The 24,568-nt window shown below is 36.8% G+C and overlaps 1 protein-coding gene across 5 annotated transcripts in view; it reads right to left on the bottom strand.

The window, feature by feature from the left end:
- LOC115217382 overlaps positions 1–8,198 on the bottom strand; it is a 62,316-nt gene extending 54,118 nt beyond the window's left edge. Inside the window, exon 1 of one of the 5 annotated variants that reach the window (XR_003882164.2) lies at positions 6,695–8,198. Coding sequence is in view for 3 of the 5 variants with exons in the window: in XM_029787058.2 (XP_029642918.1) it covers positions 6,695–7,282 (588 nt within the window). In the remaining 2 variants the exon portion in view is untranslated. Of the gene's footprint in view, positions 1–5,179; positions 5,475–6,694 lie in introns of those variants that run through there. The other 4 variants (XR_003882165.2, XM_029787058.2, XM_036507130.1 and 1 more) reach the window with 4 other exon arrangements.
- Between the last annotated feature and the right edge of the window lie 16,370 nt (positions 8,199–24,568).

The following is a 24,568-nucleotide window of genomic DNA, read 5'->3' as shown; positions in this document are numbered from 1 at the left end:
GTACATTGTTTTATTTTTTTCTCACTGTCTTTCTCTATATCAGTGCGCGCGTGCGTGCATAAGTATCATCATCATCTAACATCCGTTTTCCATGCTAGCATGGGTTGGACGGTTCGACCAGGGTCTGGGAAGCCGAGAGGCTGCACCAGGACCCAATCTGATCTGGCAGTGTTTCTACAGCTGGATGCCCTTCCTAACGCCAACCACTCTGTGTAGTGGTTTGCTTCCAGCACCAAAAAGTACTGTTGTCAAAACAGCTGGGCCACATCATCAGCATCCAAATAGCTGCGCCCACTCATCTCATTCTGCACCCTGGTGCAACATAGATTTTTTGAAAATATAATTTAAGGCTTTGGAAAAGCTATATTCATGCTTGGGCATCTTGAATAACATGTTCCTCATAATTTTGTCATACACAACTATGGTAAGCAAGTAGTTTTCTATATTTTTCTATAATTATTAAGCCTTTAGTTACCATATTTTTTAAAATTAGAGTACAGTATTTCAATTAATTTTGAAAATAATGAAGAATTTAATAAAATTTTATCATGATTAAGTCAATGTTTGGAACTTAAATCAATATAAAATTCTGATGAAAAGTTTTAATTTAGATCATTTTATAAACGAGAAGTTTGTATCACAGAACTGGAAGCCAGGAGAATTTCAGATGAGTCGGCATCAAAAGGATTAACTTTCTTTGCTAAGTGCACCAGTAATTTTCTTTATTTAACCGTTTGGTGTTCAAATTTCTCTATTAAATGTAATACTTTTTCACTTAAATTGTTTTGAATTAATCATGCATTGTGTTATAGCTTTGAGGTTTCAATGATATGATTGTTTATTTTTAGAATGTCACTGTAGGTTAGGTGTGAAAGGCTAGATATGGCCAATTTGAATATAAAACATATAGAATATTTGAGCCAGATATGGCCGGTTTAAACACTAAAGGGTTAATCTCCAGTCAATATGATTAAGATCCCACCCCATAGTAGGTATATAAGCCAACAACAAAGCCTCACCTAACCGACAAGAAAAACAGTCAGTTGCACTTTAATAAAATGTATATTTGCTAACAATCATTATATTACACTATGTTTGAATAATAATAATAAAAAATTGGGATGGTTATTGCGGGAATACCTTTCCTATAGATCTGCACTATATAATGACTTTTTATAAAATTCTCTAAAGAACAGAACTTTAAAAGTAATTTATCCAAAAATTCAGTAAATTCTCGTGACTATTTCATTTAGATGTTAATCAACTCATGCATGGTTGGTTCCTGCAGTAATTTAATATAAGCTGTACATCTATGAATTTGCAAAATTAATGTTTCATTATTTTTCCCAGCACAGACAGACACACTCTAGCAGGTGCCTACATACCTGTAATTTGCCCCCCGATGTTAAAAAAGGTTAACCCAACCCACTTCAGCTCTGTGTGATCATTCAACCTGCAGAGCTGGGAATAAACAAAAGTAACATTTATATCTCCCCCACTTAACCCTCCACAGTTTTTTAGTTCTGCACACAGCGTTTTGATCTTTATCATTCAGGTATCAGGTGTGTTTGTGTGTGAGTGTGTGGGGGGTGAGAAGGACAGGACACAATGTAATACCATCGATAGGATATGAACTTCAGACATTTTCCGGCTCATTTACTTGTTTCAGTCATTTGACTGCGGCCATGCTGGAGCACCACCTTTAGTCGAGCAAATCGACCCCAGGACTTATTCTTTGTAAGCCTAGTACTTATTCTATCGGTCTCTTTTGCCAAACTGCTAAGTTACGAAATTACGCTAAGTTACAGGAACGTAAGCACACTGCCATCGGTTGCCAAGCGATGTTAGGGGGACAAACACAGGTACACAAACATATATATATATATATATATATATATATATATATACGATGGGCTTCTTTCAGTTTCTGTCTACCAAATCCACTCACAAGGCTTTGGTCGGCCCGAGGCTATAGTAGAAGACACTTGCCCAAGGTGCCACACAGTAGAACTGAACCCAGAACCATGTGGTTGGTAAGCAAGCTACTTACCACACAGCCACTCCTGCACTTGTTGAGTTAGTTTTCTGTATGTGATTGGGTTCCATAAAGGACCAAGTTGAGAGAATGCTGAACAACCGAGGGATGAGCGGTTCATTTCTGGCCACAGGCAGTATACAATTCATGACCAGGACACTAGAGTCCCAATGGTTCAGTCAGAATGAAAGAATATATTTAGCCTTCTTGCTGAGAGTTAGGGGATGTCTCAGACACAATCACTACTAGCCATTCTTTGTACCTTCACATTTTCTTCAAGATGAATAGGATTGGTGGGTCCCAAAATCTCTTCTCAATTTTACTGTCAGTGTTGACTCCCTTAGTATTTACCTTTTTTCAGGTGCTCAAAGGTGGAAGAAAAGCACTGGTGCAAGTACCACTACAAAATTTAGTGTTGCATTAGCACACAGAGCCAGATGTTTGTAAGAAAAGAGTGTAGTTAATTGATTCACCCTCAATACACAACTGGTACTTATTGTATCAACCCAGCAGTGATTAACGACAAAGCTGTTGCTATGTCAACTATAAATAAACAAATCGATGATCAAAAGCATCACAAACATAACCTCTGTGTATGTGTGCATGTATGTATGCATATACGTGCTCGCTCACACATACACACACACACACATATTACTCTTTTAATCTTTTACTTGTTTCAGTCATTTGACTGTGGCCATGCTGGAGCACCGCCTTTAGTCGAGGAAATCGACCCCAGGACTTATTCTTTTGTAAGCCCAGTACTTATTCTATCGGTCTCTTTGCCAAACCGCTAAGTTACGGGGATGTAAACACACCAGCATCGGTTGTCAAGCGATATTGGGGGGACAAACACAGACACACACACATATATATACATATATACGACAGGCTTCTTTCAGTTTCCATCTACCAAATCCACTCACAAGGCTTTGGTTGGCCCGAGGCTATAGTAGAAGACACTTGCCCAAGATGCCACGCAGTGGGACTGAACCCGGAACCATGTGGTTTGTAAGTAAGCTACTTACCACACAGCCACTCCTATATTTCAGACAGTAAATCTTTCTTTCTTAAGACGGTAGGGAAAGATTTGAGAGAAATTTAGTTGCTGTTTGTAGCAGGTCAAATGAAGATATAAAGCAATAGTGAATAACTTTATTTCCATCCCTTTGGGCAAATTAGGAAGAGAGGAACCTGTTGATGGAGTGTGTGTGTACTGAGAAAAATAATAAAGTTTTAACATTATAAATTTATAGCTATGCAACTGATATTAATTAGTAGAAATGCACAGCCATGTTCGTGTTTGTTAATACCAAATAAATACAATCACATGAATTTGCTATCTGTTGGATAAATTGCTATAAAAATATTAATTTTTTAGGAAATATCATAAAAGTCACACAGTGCATGGACCTTTTCCTTCAAAAGACACACCTGTATGCAAAATTTCATCTACCTGGGAGAAAAACCACAGCCTATATATACTCTTTTACTTGTTTCAGTCATTTGACTGTGGCCATGCTGGAGCACTGCTTTTAGTCGAGGAAATCGACACCAGGACTTATTCTTTGTAGGCCTAGTACTTATTCTATTGGTCTCTTTTGCCGAACTGCTAAGTTACGAGGACGTAAACACACCAGCATCGGTTGTCAAGCGATGTTGGGAAGGACAGACACAGACACACAAACATATACACACACACACACACACATATATATATATATATATATATGTGACAGGCTTCTTTCAGTTTCTGCCTACCAAATCCACTCACAAAGCTTTGGTCGGCCCGAGGCTATAGTGGAAGACACTTGCCCAAGGTGCCACACAGTGGGACTGAACCTGGAACCATGTGGTTGGTAAGCAAGCTACTTACCACACAGCCACTCCTACACCTCTCTCTCTCTCTATATATATATATATATATATTAATGTTTGCTTTTATGTTATTATCTTTACTATAGGCACAAGGCCTGAAATTACAGGGGTGGGGGGTGAGTCAATTACATCGACCTCAGTGCTCAACTGGTATTTATTTTATTGACCCCAAAATTGCCCTTCCTAATTGTCAACTGCTTTGCAGAGTGAACTGGGTGGTTTTTATGTGGCACCAGCACTGGTGAGGTCTGCTTTGGCATGGTTTTTATACAGCGGGGAGCCCTTATTAATGTCAGCCACTTTATATATACATACACACACGTGTAGCCACTTAGTCCCCTCCCCTAATTATAGGCCTTATGCCTATAGTTGAAAAGATTATATTATAAATATACATACTCTACTTAATGCATTGAGTACTCTCATACTTTCTCTCTCTCTCTCTTTTCTCTCTTTTACTTGTTTCAGTCATTTGACTCCGGCCATGCTGGAGCATCGCCTTTAGTCGAGCAAATCGACCCCAGGACTTATTCTATCAGTCTCTTTTGCCGAACCGCTAAGTTACGGGGACGTAAACACACCAGCATCGGTTGTCAAGCAATGTTAGGGGGACAAACACAGACATACAAACATACACACACATACATATATACGACAGGCTTCTTTCAGTTTCCGTCTACCAAATCCACTCATAAGGCTTTGGTCGGCCCGAGGCTATAGTAGAAGACACTTGCCCAAGATGCCACGCAGTGGGACTGAACCCGGAACCATGTGATTGGTAAGCAAGCTACTTACCACACAGCCAATGTACCGTAAAATATATAGCAAAAATGACGACTGGCATATAACCTCAAGATTTATGCTGGTGAAATCCACTGCATAATTGTTGCCTTTGCTGGTTTGTTCTTACATCTATGGAGCAGTAAAACACAATGTTAGCCTCACTTTAGGGCTCCTTAGTATGAAGGGCCTTAAAATTTAAAAGGAATAGGTTTTGATTTTTGAAATCTTCTGGTGAAAAATTTATAGCTAGAGGACCTTAACCCTCTCGTTACCAACCCGACTTGATATAGTTTAGGGCCTCAGCAAATTTAATTCTTGCACTGTATATATATATATGTATGTATGTAGGTAATTTATGAATATGAACAGGGTAGGTGGGGAATTAAAATTGTCGACAGTCGGATGTCACAGCTAAATGCGTTCATCTTGAATATTTTAACTTAAAAAAACTCGTAGTCTTGACAGAAATTATTGCCTACTTACATGGCCCCTTCTCTTAGGATGATCGTGTAAATCCCAGTAGAGACTGGCTACAAAATGTCTATGACAACTGCCCGTCCTCTCCTGCCTGTAAGGAATAAGACCTCCACAGACACAAAAAAAAAGAAAGCAACTGTAGTCCGACAACCATAGATTACTCAAGGTCCCACAATAATCATTAGGCTTCGAATAGATGCAGCGAAAAGTGACAGAGGTGGAAATTGTCAAATATGAACTACAAACTTCACAGACATGACTGTTTAGAGTAAAATACAACTTTGGTTGTGATGACGGAAGACAACATTGACTTTCACATTATATATACATATAACAATAAGGGTTTTTGCAACAAGTTGCGTGACCACACACACACACATATAAGTACCAGAGAGAGAGGAAAGTCTTCCTTCCCGGGAAAGAAAATATGTACTTCACCGCTCACTCTAGTTTCAATACTAGACACACAACTGAGCAAGCAATGAAAACAGGATACAAGTGGAGTAAACAGAGGAATGAATGCATTCATAATAGTGATTTCGTATAATAATAGCACACGGTCACAAATAGACTATCCAGGCGTATCGAATATTAAAAGGGAGCGTCATAGCGATTTACAAGGAAATAAAAATTATCTTTTCCAAAACGGATTTGGTAAATTTTTACAAGTACACCCCCATGCGGTTTGCAAAGAAAACTCCCTCTCGGTAAATAGATAGGTAGGTGTGTGCGATTAATTAGCTGTGAAATCACATAAAAGGCCTCAATAGCCTAGAGTTTCTTGGAAAAGCACTTGTCAAACACCTCATGGAACCATGTGTGTGTGGGTGTTAGCTGACGAACTAATATCAAAGTAAGGACTCAAGGATCTGCCATCGAGAATTAATATTTATACAGTTTATCATATGATTTCATTAGACTGCAGCCAGTAACGAAATTATATATATATATATATATATATATATATATATATATATATAGTGAGAATTTACAAAAAAATAAAAGACGGGTGTGTAAACAGTAAACAGATGTATTAGTTTAACGCTCGGGAAGTGAGGGAATCTTTATGTTTCGAGCCTACGCTCTTCGACAGAAAGGAACACAGAAATAAACACATATATATACATATATATATGTATGTATGTGTGTGTGAGAGCTAAAATGTTCGACATCGATTTTATTCTATCCAAGATATTAGTCATAATAAGCGCCAATTTGAGACAGAAAACGGATAAATAGCTGACTGACGGAATTCGAACCCAAGCAAGCAATAGGCATCTCACTGGGTCCGTTATTTGCTGCTTTTTATCTCTGGTTGGTGCTTATAGCATATAAAACACACACATACATACATACATACATACATACGCGCGCGCGAGATGGTGTGTGTATAGGAATTCATAGGTATAAATATCTATAAAAAAAATGCCGGGCTATTTGATTAAATAACTTCAGGAAGAAAAGTAAAACGCCAGCAATAATAATTGATAATGAATGTATAAAGAAATAAAAGAAAAATACCCTTTTTCGACGCGACTTCAATTTCTTATCGATTTTGGCGGAAGACGGAGTAATTTCTTCGATTGGGACTTCGACATCTGGAGATGTCTGGCATTGCTTGATATGGTCGGAGCTTCCTTTATGTTCGGAAGTTGCTGTACATTCTAAGTTTACACTTTGGTAACCGACTTGACCTAGCACTTCGATTTTATCTGCTTCTTCTTGAACATGATGGTAAGACGGTCTCTTTGCAGAGAGTGCATTTTTAATATCCGTAATTGTAGAATTCTTTGTGGGGGTGATGGAAGATGGATATGCTATCGGAAAGTCCGAACGATGAAAGCCAGCATCAGGTTCATCAAACCCTTGTCTCATGGACATCGCGGAAACAGAGGAATTAGGTGTTTTGTTTTCAATCCTGTTAACATTTGGGGGTTCGTTGGAGATAGAGGTATCGGTAACACTAGCACAGTAAACGCCTGTTGTTGACATCTCTACTTCACTTTCATCACAGATTTCTTTCAGTTTCGAATACGGTGCGCGATTCCAAACAGGCCTAATGTATCTTTTGTGGAAACCTACAGCCGTATCCCAGATTTTATGCCACATTATAAAATATGAAGGGTCAAGTTAAGCAATGCATTGAATGGTTATTAGATTTCAGCACAAAGAAAAGTCAGCAGCGAACTCGAAATGGCAAAAAAAGACTGAAAATATTTTTTGTTAAAATGCGTGTTTTACTGTCGTCTTCCCAGCTAATTACAACAAAAACAGGTGAAAGGAGATCAAATCCTGTGCATGTAATCCACCTGTAACTCCGATTGTTGACTCAATAGCGAAAAACCAATTAATACAACCATAAATATAATGTTCTCTCTTTATCTTCTAATTAACAATTTTCTCTCACACCATTTAGAGATATAAAATGCGAGAATGAATTAAGGTAAATAAATAACAGGTGTGACGTAGAGGGTAAAATCAATGAATACACACAAACCAATTAGTATGACAATCCACGTGCTTTAAGAAAAAAGGAAGATTGAAAAAAAATTGTGGGGGGAGGGGAAGAAATCGACTGCTATCTTTGTTGACTATTTTCCCTTCTTTCATGTAAAAAATGCTTCCACTGATATTTTTTCTGGTGTATTTACGTGCTTGAGTTTCGTCTGTGGCGAGGCTTCGCTTACTTTAACAGCGATCTCAAAAATATAGAAGATGGTAATGTCTTCGACTTAAAAATGTATAGAAATCACACATATATGTAGATATATATCTATCGCTTTCTTCTTCTTCTTCTTCTTCTTCTGTAGGAACACAAATAAATATAGATATACAAAATGTTGTGATGAGAAGCAAGTGAGGTAAAATGTAATGTGTGTTGGTGTGGCAGTAGTCGAAAAAAGATTACAATGTCCTGCTAGTACCAGCTCCGCCGCCGCCGCCAACACAACACTGCTACATATGTTAACTAGACATGTAAGCCACACCCACCTCTCACATACCATCACCACCACTACCACCACTACTAACCACTACTACTAACTACTACTACTACTACTACTACTACTGCTGCTACTACTGCTACTACTACTACTACTACTACTACTACTAATAATAATAATAATAATAATGATTAATAATAATAATAATAATAATTGATGGCATGCACTGCCCTCTCTCTCTCTCTATCTAATAATAATAATAATAATAATAATAATAATAATAATTAATAATTAATAATAATAATAATAATAATAATTAATAATAATAATAATAATAATAATAATAATAATAATAATAATAATTGATGGCATGCACTGCCCTCTCTCTCTCTCTATCTAATAATAATAATAATAATAATAGTAATAATGATAAATAATACTGAGCTATAGCATAGCCGATGTTTATCAACAGGTACACATCGCGAAAGTCGGCTAAATAGATTCAAGGTTCAGAGACAAAAGAACTGAATAAATAGATAAATAAACCCGAGTGTACTGTTAACATCACTCGTGAGTATTTGCCACCCCTCCTCTGGCACCCACCCTTCTGCCGATAGACCTGTTATTTATCATTATTACCACTGTTGTTAGTTATGTATTATTAGAAACTGCAAGAAAGGGAACCTGAAATATATATATATTCTGCTGCTTTTATTCGTTTTGCTTTCTTCTTTCTTTCATACAATTCTCTCAACTCGTGAACACATTGTATCTATCTATCTATCTATCTATCTATCTATCTATCTATCTATTTGTCTGTCTATCTATCTATCTGTCTGTCTCTCTCTCTCTATCTGTCTATCTATCTATCTATCTATCTATCTATCTATCTATCTGTCTGTCTGTCTGTCTGTCTGTCTCTCTCTCTCTATCTGTCTATCTGTCTATCTATCTATCTATCTATCTATCTATCTATCTATCTGTCTGTCTCAGTCTCTCTCTCTCTCTCTCTCTATCTGTCTGTCTGTCTGTCTGTCTGTCTATCTGTCTCTATCTATCTATCTATCTATCTATCTATCTATCTGTCTGTCTGTCTGTCTATCTATCTGTCTATCTGTAATGCGTGTGAACACAGTGTATATTTGCTGACATAATCTTAAAAATTGCTAATAATTTTCAGCAACGATATATATATATATATGAGATCTCCCTTTTTAGTAGAAGAAATAGCTATAACCCTTTGACTGCTATTTCTAAATTCGGTATGTGGTAAGGCAATTCGTTGCTAAACCCTTATTGCTTAGTATTATATATATATATATATATAAATGAGAAGAGGTCTGTGTTTACGTGAAATTGTTCATCACTTAGCCTTAAGGCGCGCACACGCACACACATGACACCTTTTTTGCACAATTTTTTTTCATGTAAAAATAGCAAAGCATGCATTATATTATCCATCAGCCGTGTTTTGTTTATATCAAGACTGTGTTTTTATTTATTTATCTTATTTATAATCACGCTGGGTTTTTTCAGTGTTATTTTCATCTTCTGTCTGCACTAGGCCATGCTAAGAAGAGATGGAAAAATGAGTTGATGTGATATTTATGTTTTAACATCGTAAATAACGAAGCGATTCCAAAGAACTGGAACCTGCCACTGTTTCCGCTTTACCGTTAACGTACCACGGTACCTAGTGACAGTTCGTTCACTCACCGATCGTATAGGAAGAACAGGCAATACCTATTATATTGTGTTCGATAATTTTGCATTACAACAATTCAAATCTTGCTAATATTACCATAAAATAAATGAACAACAACCAGCTCACAATCTTCATATCGAAAAATCTCAATTGATGACAGACACATCTTTTTTTTCTTTTTAATGACATATCTAATAATGAACAGAAATAATTGGGAAGTGGGTTAATCGAGTGGTCGAATACATGGGATAGTTTTAAATGCTTCATGTCAATGTTAGGTTACAAAATATGTTGTGGCTTCAAATTTCACCGCGGTTGTATTTGCCTTATAAACCCACTCAAAGTTCGATAAAATATAGTTATGCACTAAGGACGATTCACTCTGCTGTATCGCGCCCGTCTGTAATATATGAGTGGTCTTGTGACAATATGAGAAATATTTATATTGATATTTTTGTTGTGGTGGTCGTTGTTATGTAACCCCAACAGTATTACGGTATTACGGGCAGAGACGAACGACTTAGCTGCGCCCCACATACAGATCCGCATTTTCCTCACAGCGTAGAGGGTAAGGTAAGCTTTTGTGAACCAACAGGGCAATCCTATGTTCTGTCGCTCGATACTCCATAAACAGCAACCAAATTCCCTCGAATCATCTCCTACCATCTTAAAATAAGAAGGATACACTGATCAATATACTCAGGTATAATCAAGGCCTGTAGGTCTACTTCATCATAGTTGACCTGGGGGTAAACAACAATAGCAAGTTGGTTTTCTGCAAGACCCTTTGCAAACAGGTTTCAATCCTCGCTTAAGGCTGTTTCTTTCCGTTATTGCACTTACGCCGAAAATTGGAGAAAAGAATGGATGTCACAACCCTTTAGCTCTGAAATTAAATTTCGTGGTTGTTCAAGTAACGATATTAAATATTTACCAAAAAACGAAAATATTAAAATTGGTATTTTCTGCAAGTCATGTTGTCTCAATAAACTTGACAAGTCTCAACAAAAAATTGTTTCAAACATAACATTCCTCAACAAAATATAGTTTGTTATATAAAACTGCTTTCCGCAGCTGACGGTAATAAATTTTTGTGGATACATTTAATTTCCGCAATAAAAGGAAGTTCTGCCTCTCTAAAAGTACAGTACGTTTGTGTTGTCAAAAACAAATTACAATTTATTCATCTGACAAAGTAGAAACTCATAGCAAAGTACAGGATTTAAAACATCATTACTGAGTGTTTAATTTACTTGTTAAATTCGATTAGGGGGGTCTATCAGATTGAGTAAAAAGTAAGCAACGTTTAGAACCATGAAGAACTTGTACCGGATTTTTGCAGAGTTTTGAATATTTTTAAACAATTTTTTGCAATTGTCTGATTATACAGACAGAGACTGGCTCAAATGTTTCAATAAATTAACATCGATATTTTTTTTCCATCGTCGATACACTCATCTAAGGCGGCGGGCTGGCAGAATCGTTAGCATGCCGGGCGAAATGCGTAGCTGTATTTCGTCTGCCGCTACGTTCTGAGTTCAAATCCCGCCGAGGTCGACTTTGCCTTTCATCCTATCGGGGTCGATAAATTAAGTACCAGGTACCAGTTACGCACTGAGGTCGATGTAATCGACTTAATCCGTTTGTTTTTGTTCTTGTTTGTCCCCTCTATGTTTAGCCCCTTGTGAGCAATAAAGAAATAAGAAACGGGCGAAATGCGTAGCTGTATTTCGTCTGTCTTTACGTTCTGAGTTCAAATTCCGCCGAGGTCAACTTTGCCTTTCATCCTTTCGGGGTCGATAAATTAAGTACCAGTTACGCACTGGAGTCGATGTAATCGACTTAATCCGTTTGTCTGTCCTTGTTTGTCTCCTCTGTGTTTAGCCCCTTGTGGGTAGTAAAGAAATAGGTATTTCGTCTGTCTTTACGTTCTGAGTTCAAATTCCGCTGGGGTCGACTTTACCTTTCATCCTTTCGGGGTCGATAAATTAAGTACCAGTTGCGTACTGGGATCGATCCAATCGGCTGAGTCCCTCTCTAAAAATTTCGGGCCTTGTGGCTTGACTAGAAAAGATTATTACAATCATCTGGAATGTTGCACGAAATGTGGAGATTGTGAACTACCTGAGATTTGTTCTCCTCACTTTTTGAGTTGGACGCGGTGTTTCAGAAAAGTTATTAAGCTGCTTGTTGTTTTAGGAGCACTCCGTCGGTTACGACGATGAGGGTCCCAGCTGATACGATCAGCGGAACAGCTTGCTCGTGGAATTAACGTGCAAGTGGCTGAGCTCTCCACAGACACGTGTGCCCTTAACGTAGTTCTCGAGGAGATTCAGCGTGACACAGAGTGTGACAAGGCTGGCCCTTTGAAATACAGGTACAACAGAAACAGGAAGTAAGAGTGAGAGAAAGTTGTGGTGAAAGAGTACAGCAGGGTTCACCACCACCCCCTGCAGGAGGCTTGTGAAGCTTTAGGTGTTTTCGCTCAATAAACACTCACAACGCCTGGTCTGGGAATCGAAACCGCGATCCTACGATCGCGAGTCCGCTGCCCTAACCACTGGGCCATTGCGCCTCCACGCTTGTTGTTTTAAGTGCGTTATATTGTTGAACTCTCTTACTCTTTACTCTTTTACTTGTTTCTGTCATTTGACTGTGGCCATGCTAGAGCACCGCCTTTAGTCGAGCAAATCGACCCCAGGACTTATTCTTTGTAAGCCTTGTACTTATTCTATCGGTCTCTGTTGCCGAACCGCTAAGTGACGGGGACGTAAACACACCAGCATCGGTTGTCAAGCGATGTTGGTGGGGGGACAAACACAGACACACATACATATATATATACATATATACGACGGGCTTCTTTTCAGTTTCCGTCTACCAAATCCACTGACAAAGCTTTGGTCAGCCTGAGGCTATAGCAGAAGACACTTGACCAAGGTGCCAGGCAATGGGACTGAACCCGGAACCATGTGGTTGGTAAGCAAGCTACTTACCACACAGCCACTCCTACGCCAATAAACTGTCGTGTTTTTAAAAAACACACTGTTTTTCCCGCGCGAGCGGGACTGTTGTCACCGTCCCCCTTGTTTGAAGGGGGAAGCGTTGTTTAACCTTTAAAATGCAATAAGATAATATCAGTACGTCCGACATGGCCTTGTCGGAGGAAGAGTTGGAGAGATGCTTAATCAATATAGAGAAGGAGCTGGCGAGGAGAAGAGGGGAAACCGATTTGAAAAGTGGTAAAAGTTTTGCAGGCGTGACCGGAGTTAAGAAGGAAGGAAGGAATTTTTATATGTAGGAGTTTAAGATGTACAAGGACCTAATGAAAAGGGAGGAGTACGAGGTGGTACTGACTCCTCCCAGTGAAGTAACGAAAGAAACAGAGAGAAAAACAGTGGTATTCAAATCATTTTTAAAGAGAGAGAAATAGGTAGAGATTGCGGAGAGAAAAGAAATCGAGAAGTGTTTGGCATCCATCTGGCCGGAAATAACTTACCTGATCAGGGTTGCCAAATATTCCACAGTGGAAGTGAGGTTCTCATCAGAGGAAAAGACCAGGCAACACTCCGTGGCCTCATTGTCTTCGGACAATATCATCCTCCTACTCTCCTACTTTGGAAGACGGGCATCCAAGGTGAGGGTAGAAGAGATACCTCCAGAGGTGGATGTTGCCTGGTTAGCGGTGACAATTGTATTGGGCCTGGAGGAGAAGGTAACAATCCTCCATGCCGTGAGAATACTTGAAAGGAAATGGCTGGAGCAAGGTCTGGAAATGGTCATCCAGGCTACCCCAGGAGACCTAAATGCTATCACAGGTACCATTGTGGTGGGTAATAGGAAACTAAGGGTAATGGTGGAGGGCAGAACGTGGTATTGCTTAACCGGACATAAGCTGGGATTTGATCAACTCTGGTTGGGTGGCGTAGGTAAGGGTATTTGATGATTGAAGGATCCAAACACCCGAGTAACAACCAATGACGATGTATCCAAGTGTAAGACAAGATGATGTATGAAAAAAAACCTATACGCGAATGATAAAGACTACACTTCCAAACCAGCAAAGACTTCAAGCAGCCAAAACTTAAAAGAAGACGAAGGTTAACTGCATTTAATGAAAGCAGAAGGAATAGGTGGTGTGATTGGTATCACTGAAAATCTTTCAGTCCTAGAACGCTGATTCTGTTCCCGTGATCAGCTATACTGTAGAGCAACTTACAGAAATCTCTCTCTATATTGAGCTGAAGTTGTCTGTGTATGGCAGGTTTGGTAGCCTTCAGCTAATGCTATCTCCTCCGAGACCCTGCGGCACAAGTTGACCAAAATCGAGACTATGATTGAAGAAGGCTTGCTCTTCATTCCATAGAAGAAAAAATTCAAATCGGACCATGTTAACACCACAAATTATTTACATCAAAAAGGTGCTTTTTTCTATGAAAATCCCTATTCTTTACGATTTTTTGACTGGTGTGTCGCCATTTTTCGGTGTATTTCAACCAGAAAAATGTTTAACTTAAAGAGAATAACAAGCTACATAATGCAAAATCTTTACTTTTCAAAAATTCCAATTCTAAAGGGTCGAAACAAACCCGAGCAACGCCGGGCGATACTGCTAGTAATTGATAGAGATAGATGATGTTGAAGAGTTTTACCATCATGAAGAAAGAAATGTTTCTCAACACTGTTTTTAGAGTCATTTAACGGATCCGTTGAATGTCATTTTGAGCGTAGAACATTTTTTAGGCAAACTTGTGCACACCTGGTAACACTAGGTAATAAGTGTGTGGTGATGTATCTGGTTTATTCTATCCATATTTTAGAGTCAAGGGGCAAGAACAATATAACTTCCAGAAAAAAAGGGATTTGCAAAAATTAAATGCTTTTTAAGAGCCATTCAAGAAAAATAAGCTGCCGCTTTGTCCACTTATCAGAAATCTCAACTGAAGACATAACTAAGAAAAAACAAAAATATTTCAAACAAGAATAATGCAATCTTGTATAGATAAGCATTTGTTTCACTGGGGAGCTGTGGCGAAAATTTTGCCATGAATCTTCTTCATATCTACCTACACTCTCTTTTGACGAGTCAACTTCTGCACCGAATCACATTTGTTGACATGCATTGGAAACTAGTCCAGTTAATGATTTAAGTGGAGATGAGGTCTTATCGACACTAGGTACTTATGAGTTCGTTCTTATTGATCGTAGAGCACTGATTCACACTCTACGTGGAACAACAATTCAGAGAAGTCTCGTAAATATTTCGTTCAAGTTCTTTACCCAAGGATCCAACATGATTTTAAAAAAGCGTCGAGAGTAGATAGATATTGTCTGAGATCAGTACCACACATTGATATCATAAACATAATATCTGGGTGAATAAGTAAATGTAAATCATTAATTATATACTTGCAGATCTTCATTTGAAAGAAAATAATTCTAAATATTTCGTTTTTGGATTTGGTATGCAAGATTCTTTATATGAGTTCGTGTGTTGAAGCATTTCAGTAGTCTTGACTATTGAAAAGGTTGCAAGATGCAACGAAAATTTTAGGAAAATAAAATAAATAAGTGGAAATTTTACCGGTGAGTGTGTTACATTATAAGGCACAAAAAGAAAATGACTCTCCCCAGACACAACAGAATTCTAAATATGTTTCAGAAAAGATCATCAATTCAAAAGTTAGAACCGTTTGAATACTATTACTTTCCTTGAAAACAATATCTTATGCACTTCCTCTGGGCCTCGCATGCCCTCCATTGGACAACTCTGTTCGAAATTGTAACTGAGGCTGTATCTTAAATGCAATACCAACAGTTAAATTTGCATATAAATTTGAAATGAAAAACTGCAATTTTCCAAATTCGATACTCCGCTTAATACCACAAAGTCAAATTTAATCGATAAATTAAACACTCAGCTGTGACGTTTAATGCCTCACTATAAGTTTTTATTTTATCTGATAAATAAACAGCTGTTCCTTTTAGAACACAAATAAACTACACCTTTATAAAGGGAAAGTTAATCAGATATTGTAACAATCATTTTTTCCCCACAATAAGCAGCATCAGTGTAGTAGTGGAAATGGATGTGCTCAAAAGCGGCTTGCAAAACATCCTACAGAAAGTCAACTTGTTATTAGTCCCAAGTCAATCACGTTGGAATAGACTTATTTCAGTCTTGAAATACTATGTGTTACTACTATTTTAAGACGGTGATAAATGATTTGAGGGCATTTAGTTGCTATACCTAGCATGTCAAGCGACTTAATATGGGGCCCACCGTTCTCTCACAACAGCTTTCTATTTTTGTCTGTATTGTCATGAAAAAGCGGATCTGTGTGACGCAACTAGGTCTTTCAGCTGTGTTTTGTATAGGACTGGCCAATCAGATCTGAGCCGGGATTACATGACAACGTGCTTAGATAGCAATATAAATATGAATTTCTCGTATTGTTACGAGACCGCATATTTATTATGTGTGACAGGCGGACGGTGGGAATATAGTTAAGTAATGAGAAGGCGGCGAGCTGGCAGAAACGTTAGCACGCCGGGCGAAATGCGTAGCCGTATTTCGTCTGCCGTTACGTTGTAAGTTCAAATTCCGCCGAGGTCGACTTTGCCTTTCATCCTTTCCGAGTCGATTAAATAAGTACCAGTTACATTCTGGGGTCGATGTAATCGACTTAATCCGTTTGTCTGTCCTTGTTTGTCCCCTCTATGTTTAGCCCCTTGTGGGTAGTAAAGAAATAGGTATTTCGTCTGCCGTTATGTGTTCTGAGTTCAAATTCTGCCGAGGTCGACTTTGCCTTTCATCCTTTCGGAGTCGATTAAATAAGTACCAGTTACGCACTGGGGTCGATATAATCGACTTAATCCGTTTGTCTGTCCTTGTTTGTCCCCTCTATGTTTAGCCCCTTGTGGGTAGTAAAGAATTGAATATAGTTAAGTAGAGAATCATCATTAGTATATAACGATATTTGTTCTAGTAAACTCGAAGGGTATACAGTAAATTCAGCTCTGGTCAAATTTGCAGTCATAACGTTTAGGAACCTAATGAACATTACAACAAAACATTTAAAACTATTCCATATATTCAACCACTCAAGTAACCTTTATTTCTATTCTTTATTAGATGTGTCTATCATAAATTGGCACAATCTCTCTATATAGCTGAAGTTGTCTGTGTATGGTAGGTTTGGTAGCCTTCAACTAACACTATCTCCTCCGAGACCCTGCGGCACAAGTTGACCAAAATTGAGAGTATGATAGAAGAAGGCTTGCTCTTCCTTCCGTAGAAGATAAAATTCAAATTGAACCATGTTAACACCACAAATTATTTACATCAAAAAGGTGCTTTTTTTCTATGAAAATCCCTATTTTTAACGATTTTTTTACTGCTGTGTTGCCATTTTTCGGTGTATTTCAACCAGAAAAATGTTCACTTAAAGAGAATAACAAGCTACATAATGCACAATTTTTACTTTTCAAAAATTCCAATTCTAAAGGGTCGAAACAAACCCGAGCAACGCCGGGCGATACTGCTAGTTCTGTATAAAAAAAAGTGTACTCACATTCTCGTAATGTGAGTTACCTATCAAAATATAATAGATATAGTACTTCTCAACCACTTTCAACATAAATATTCATTCTTGATGCTTTTCCAGTACCCATCATCAATGAGTTAATATATACTTTACAGCAACATTTATATTTTAACGCGGTCGAAATGAAACATGACTGTCATAAAACTACCATTATCAATTAAAGGGCGTCCTTTGGATTCAAGACTACAATTTGGTCTTACGAGTGGTGTGGAATATTTTCACCGAATCATGAACCAAAGTACCTCACAATATAATCATGAATCTACACACACGTATTTAAATGAATCTTTGGATCTTTTACTTTTTTCAGACGTTAGACGGCGGCCATGCTGGATGCATCGCCTTGAAAGAGTCAGACGAACAAATCGACACCAACTCTCAATTTTTTTTTTAAGTCTGGGAGTTATTCTATCGGTCTTTTTTTGCTGAACCACTAAATAATGGGGTATACAAAAAATTCCAAAAACCTGTTGGCAAGTGGTGGTGGGGAAACAAACACGAACACGCGCACACACATACATACGACGAGTTTCTCTTAGTTTCTGTCTACCAAATACTCACGACGTTGGCTCGGGGTTATAGAAGTCGCTTCCCCAAGGTGCCATGTAGTGAGACTGAACCTGGAACCATGTGGTTGGGAAGCAAGCTTCTTACCACATAGCCATGCCTGTATGCAATTTCTCCAATGAAGATCTTAACAAAAATTTAATGTCAAGCAAACCTATTTCTTTACTACCTACAAGGGGCTAAACACAGAGAGGACAAACAAGGACAGACAAGCGGATTAAGTCGATTATATCGACCCCAGTGCATAACTGGTACTTAATTTATCGACCCCGAAAGGATGAAAGGCAAAGTCAACCTCGGCAGAATTTGAACTCGGAACGTAGCAGCAGACGAAATACCGCTTAGCATTTCGCCCGGCTTGCTAACGTTTCTGCAGATTGCCTCCTTTAGCAAACTATGATCAAAAGTGTTCCAACCAGGACCTCCTTGACTTTGCACAATATCTGGGAATTCATTATCTAATGTGTCTTTCCCTTTCTCAAAACAACAGAAGACTTAGCTGCTATTTTTAGCATGTCGAGTGACCCCAGAGTAATCTCCTTGTTATTGTTGTTGGCGGTGGTGGTGGTTCGATAGTGATGACTTTTGTTTATCATCAAGATTACAGAAAAGATAGATTTTCCATTTTGACTGTTTCACATCGATTTCCTTTTTTTTTTTTTGACCATGTGAGCAAGTGGTTTTATAGCTGAATGTCCACTTATCAAGCTTAATTAACTGAACAATGCTCACATAAAAATGCACTCACATATATATGCATTTATTCATACATACTCAAATGTGTGTGTGCGTGTGTGTGTGTGTGTGTATATGGTGGTGGTGGTGCTGGTGCTGGTTGAGGTATTTTCATGTACTTATAAGTTTAAAAATATATAACCTTGTTCAAAAATGTTTGGTATTTCCCCAAGTTCCCTGCAAAATATTGTAAGGGAGTAGAAAGACTAATTTTAGATTTATTAGCTTTCATCAACTTTTGCTGAAGTCTGCTGCTTTGCCATGAAATAATGGCTTACAGCTGCAAAGAAAATGCTACTAACCTCCAAGGTTCTTTCCTCATCTTGATTACTAATCATCATCTTGCATCTGTTTTTCCATGCTTGCATGGATCGGATGGGGCTTATTTAGCACAGCACCTCACCACTTATTACAAATATCTTGGGTCATACATATCATCACCTGAAAAAGATTTTCTAACTAGAAAGGGTATGGCCTGGTCAGCCTGTAATGATATGGTCATCAAATCTAAGTAGAGATTTCAAACTTAAAATCTTCAAAGCCACAGTCGAACCAATTCTACTATATGGCTCAGAAACCTGGACGTTATCAAAGAAGCTTGAGAGGCGGTTGGATGGAACTTACACTCGCCTCCTTATGAGAGCTCAAAATATCTCATGGAAGCGTCATCCAACCAAAGTACAAATATATGGGGAAACTACCACCTGTATCATCTCTTGTGAAAGGTTGGAGAGTCCAGTTTGCTGGACATTGTTGTAGAGCTGAAAACGAGGTAATTTCTACTCTTCTCCTCTGGAAGCCATCTGCTCATGATACCAGAGGGCACACACTCTCCTACCCTGATGTAATCTCCAGGGATACAGGCATCCAGCAACAGGACCTCCGTAATGCTATGATGGACCGTGAAGTCTGGCGTAACATAGTAAATTCCATTGTCTCGACCACGGTCGAACAATGATGATGATGACCACTTCTTCAGATCTTTGTCATCCCCTTCATGAACTTCAGTTCCCTCAGATTGGTTTCCACCATATTTTCCCATATCTTCTTCAGTTTTCCTTTTCTGTAGACTTGCTAAATTTGGATTATTTGGTACTTCTTCATCCAACTGTCAGCCTTGTGGAGGCACATGGTCTAGTGGTTAGAGCAGTGGACTCACAGTCGAGGGATCGTGGGTTCGAATCTCACTGGAAAATCAAATTTTCCACCCATTCATGCTCGATTAATTATAGACCTGACTTGGAAAATTTTTTTTTTTTAACTGATTGATTATATCTCTCGTATTTGTGCTATTAATAAATACTACAACCATAAATTGAGAATTTTTATACAATTTCTTGGAGGCACATGGCCTAGTGGTTAGAGCAGCAGACTCACGGTCGAGGGATCGCGGGTTCGAATCTCAGACCGGGCGATGTGTGTGTTTATGAGCGAAACACCTAAGCTCCTCGCAGCTCCGGCAGAAGGTAATGGCGAACATGGTTTCCTTGTTTTAGAAGAATAAATATATTATGGTATACTGTTTTTTGTAGTCTTTGTGTTAATTTAATAAAAAGAGAAATTTTAGTCAAATACCAATATGCAAGTTAGATAACCTTCTTGTAAGCTAGGCAATATTTTGAATATAGCTATAGGAATATCACTGTAAAATAACAGCTTGAAACAAGTGTCTACTTCTCAAAGAAAACATTGGAAAATAGCTTATGAAGTTATTTATAACTACAATTGAAATTATTGGTTTCTTTAAGACATTTTCACAAGGCAGAAATTCTCTGCAAACAGTTATTGTTTTGTATGTAAACACTAAGAAATTTTGGTTCTCTCAGTTCTTAATCTACTAATGTTCTATGATAAAAAAAAAAAACCGAAACAAAACAAACAAAAACAAACACTTTCCACGAATTTCCTCCATCTTTAATGAAATGCCTCTCTTCATAAAATGTTTAATTAATAAGTTAGTTATATCATGCTGACAGTTTCTTAAAAGAATGAAATAGTGCTATACATGATTACCAACAGAAAGTTACTAAATATGTGAAGTCTGTGTATCTATAATTTCTTTATTTCAATTTCTAATTTCTGAATGTTATGAAGCAGGATTAATAGCTGTGACTGTTAGGAGGATCACAAGTATATGTTTTTATTTCTCTGAAAGTTTGAAGCTGTTCTTTCTTTTAGCTATGACACATTACCAAAAGTTTAAGGTATACCTCCTGCTAAGGTATATTCCACAAGATTAGATAGACTTTAAACACATAAAACATACTTTTTTATATTGAACATTTTTTTACCTCTCATACTGTGTTTGATATAAAAAGGAGACATATATATATTTCAGGCTTTGCGCCTATTGTAGAAACAATATAGCTTTATTTACTTCAAGATCCACCATTTCAAACAAGAATTATTTCAGATTCTTTTGAAATTTATAAATTCTTATGACATCGACGTGAAAAATATGATTTTAAATGTAGCTAAAATGCAGTTATAGTTTTGGAATGGAGACAGCTTTCGCTAATTAGTGTAATTATGAAGCTTGGCTACAATGATAGCAAGCAGATTAATAGCTTATAAATCTTAACAGCTGAGTGGTTTATTTCAGTATAAAAGATTTTGAAGTAGCCTGGCTCTACAAGTAAAATTATGGATCAGTTAGACCATATATTAGGTTGTCCGGAAAGTTCATGCCGATTTTTAAAGGAAAGAAAAAGGTCAATAAATACTTGCCATTACATTTTTAATCAACCAAATATGAACCATTTTGTTGCACAGTGCGTCTCCTTCTTTCCTTTAACTTGAAAATACCCTCTTCCCAGAATTGAGGTGGTTTCATGGCAAAGAATTCATCAAGGTATCTTTTTACATCATCCAAGGAATTGAAACTTTTACCATTAAGACTATTCTGCAGAGACCTGAATAAATGGAAATCCGAAGGAGCAATATCTGGTGAATATGGAGGGTGGGGTAACACATCTCAGCTGAGCTGCAGCAATTTTTGTCTGGTTCCCAAAGCATCAAGTGCCAAAAATGAACTTTTTTATCTTCCATTTTAAAGGGTTACAGAATTAACAGAGGTTATAGGAACATAAACCTTCTTCCATGAAAAGATAGCTTAACCTGTGCCCTAAATAGAGGTGTAGTCAAATCCTATTTTATGGACTCAACCATGTTTTAAAATAAGTCGAAAGGTAAGCTACTATAAATTGGCATTAACTTTCCGGACAACCCAATATTTTAATATTTGTATCAGTACATAAAATTTCAAGCCTTGTGCCTATTGTAGAAACAATTATTAATAGCTTTATTTACTTCAAGATACACCATTTCAAACAAGAATTATTTCAGAGTCTTTCAAAATTTATAAATTCTTGACATTGACATCAAAAATATGATTTTAAATGTAGTTAAAATGCAGTTATAGTTTTGGAATGGAGACGACTTTTGCTAATTACTGTAATTATGAAGCTTGGCTATAAATCTTAGTAGCTGTGTGGTTTATCTCAGTATAAAAGATTTTGAAGTAGCCTGGCTCTACAAGTAAAATTATGGATCAGTTAGACCATATATTAGGTTGTCCGGAAAGTTCATGCCGATTTTTAAAGGAAAGAAAAAGGTCAATAAATACTTGCCATTACATTTTTAATCAACCAAATATGAACCATTTTGTTGCACAGTGCGTCTCCTTCTTTCCTTTAACTTGAAAATACCCTCTTCCCAGAATTGAGGTGGTTTCATGGCAAAGAATTCATCAAGGTATCTTTTTACGTCATCCAAGGAATTGAAACTTTTACCATTAAGACTATTCTGCAGAGACCTGAATAAATGGAAATCCGAAGGAGCAATATCTGGTGAATATGGAGGGTGGGGTAACACATCTCAGCTGAGCTGCAGCAATTTTTGTCTGGTTCCCAAAGCATCAAGTGCCAAAAATGAACTTTTTATCTTCCATTTAAAGGGTTACAGAATTAACAGAGGTTATAGGAACATAAACCTTCTTCCATGAAAAGATAGCTTAACCTGTGCCCTAAATAGAGGTGTAGTCAAATCCTATTTTATGGACTCAACCATGTTTTAAAATAAGTCGAAAGGTAAGCTACTATAATTGGCATTAACTTTCCGGACAACCCAATATTTTAATATTTGTATCAGTACATAAAATTTCAAGCCTTGTGCCTATTGTAGAAACAATTATTAATAGCTTTATTTACTTCAAGATTCACCATTTCAAACAAGAATTATTTCAGAGTCTTTCAAAATTTATAAATTCTTGACATTGACATCAAAAATATGATTTTAAATGTAGTTAAAATGCAGTTATAGTTTTGGAATGGAGACGACTTTTGCTAATTACTGTAATTATGAAGCTTGGCTATAAATCTTAGTAGCTGTGTGGTTTATCTCAGTATAAAAGATTTTGAAGTAGCCTGGCTTTATAAGTAAAACTATGAATCAGAGCATATGTTTTAATGTTTGCATCAAGTATTGCAACAAATGTTTTATTATTATTATTATTATTATTATTTTTTTTTTTTTAATTATTGGTGGAGAATAGTTGTAAAAAATTAGAGAACATTCCTATTTGTTGGTTGTTTATCAGTCTTTTTATCAGTCTTTTATCAGTCTTTTTTATCAGTCTTTTATCAGTCTTTTTTATCAGTCTTTTATCAGTCTTTTTATCAGTCTTTTTTATCAGTCTTTTTATCAGTCTTTTATCAGTCTTTTTTATCAGTCTTTTATCAGTCTTTTTATCAGTCTTTTATCAGTCTTTTTTATCAGTCTTTTTTATCAGTTTTTTATCAGTCTTTTTATCAGTCTTTTTTATCAGTCTTTTTTATCAGTCTTTTTATCAGTCTTTTTTATCAGTCTTTTTTATCAGTCTTTTTTATCAGTCTTTTTTATCAGTCTTTTTATCAGTCTTTTTTATCAGTCTTTTTTATCAGTCTTTTTTATCAGTCTTTTTTATCAGTCTTTTTATCAGTCTTTTTATCAGTCTTTTTTATCAGTCTTTTTTATCAGTCTTTTTATCAGTCTTTTTTATCAGTCTTTTTTATCAGTCTTTTTTATCAGTCTTTTTATCAGTCTTTTTTATCAGTCTTTTTATCAGTCTTTTTATCAGTCTTTTTATCAGTCTTTTTATCAGTCTTTTTTATCAGTCTTTTTATCAGTCTTTTTTATCAGTCTTTTTTATCAGTCTTTTTATCAGTCTTTTTTATCAGTCTTTTTTATCAGTCTTTTTATCAGTCTTTTTTATCAGTCTTTTTATCAGTCTTTTTTATCAGTCTTTTTATCAGTCTTTTTTATCAGTCTTTTTATCAGTCTTTTTTATCAGTCTTTTTATCAGTCTTTTTATCAGTCTTTTTATCAGTATTTTTTATCAGTCTTTTTTTATCAGTCTTTTTATCAGTCTTTTATCAGTCTTTTTATCAGTCTTTTTTATCAGTCTTTTTTATCAGTCTTTTTATCAGTCTTTTTTATCAGTCTTTTTTATCAGTCTTTTTTATCAGTCTTTTTATCAGTCTTTTTTATCAGTCTTTTTTATCAGTCTTTTTATCAGTCTTTTTTATCAGTCTTTTTTATCAGTCTTTTATCAGTCTTTTTATCAGTCTTTTTATCAGTCTTTTTATCAGTCTTTTATCAGTCTTTTTTATCAGTCTTTTTATCAGTCTTTTTTATCAGTCTTTTTTATCAGTCTTTTTTATCAGTCTTTTTTATGTCATTCCATGCTTGTACACATATGCTCTTTTACTCTTTTCTTTCAGCCATTTGACTGCGGCCATGCTGGAGCACTGCCTTTAGTCAAACAAAATCGAACACCAGGACTTATTCTTTGTAAGCCCAG

The sequence above is a fragment of the Octopus sinensis genome, linkage group LG11, assembly GCF_006345805.1.
Source record: "Octopus sinensis linkage group LG11, ASM634580v1, whole genome shotgun sequence".
In the NCBI taxonomy this organism is placed as follows: Eukaryota; Metazoa; Mollusca; class Cephalopoda; order Octopoda; family Octopodidae; genus Octopus; species Octopus sinensis.
The sequence above is the reverse complement of the archived record's forward strand: the minus strand, read 5'-3'. Positions and strand labels throughout refer to the sequence as shown.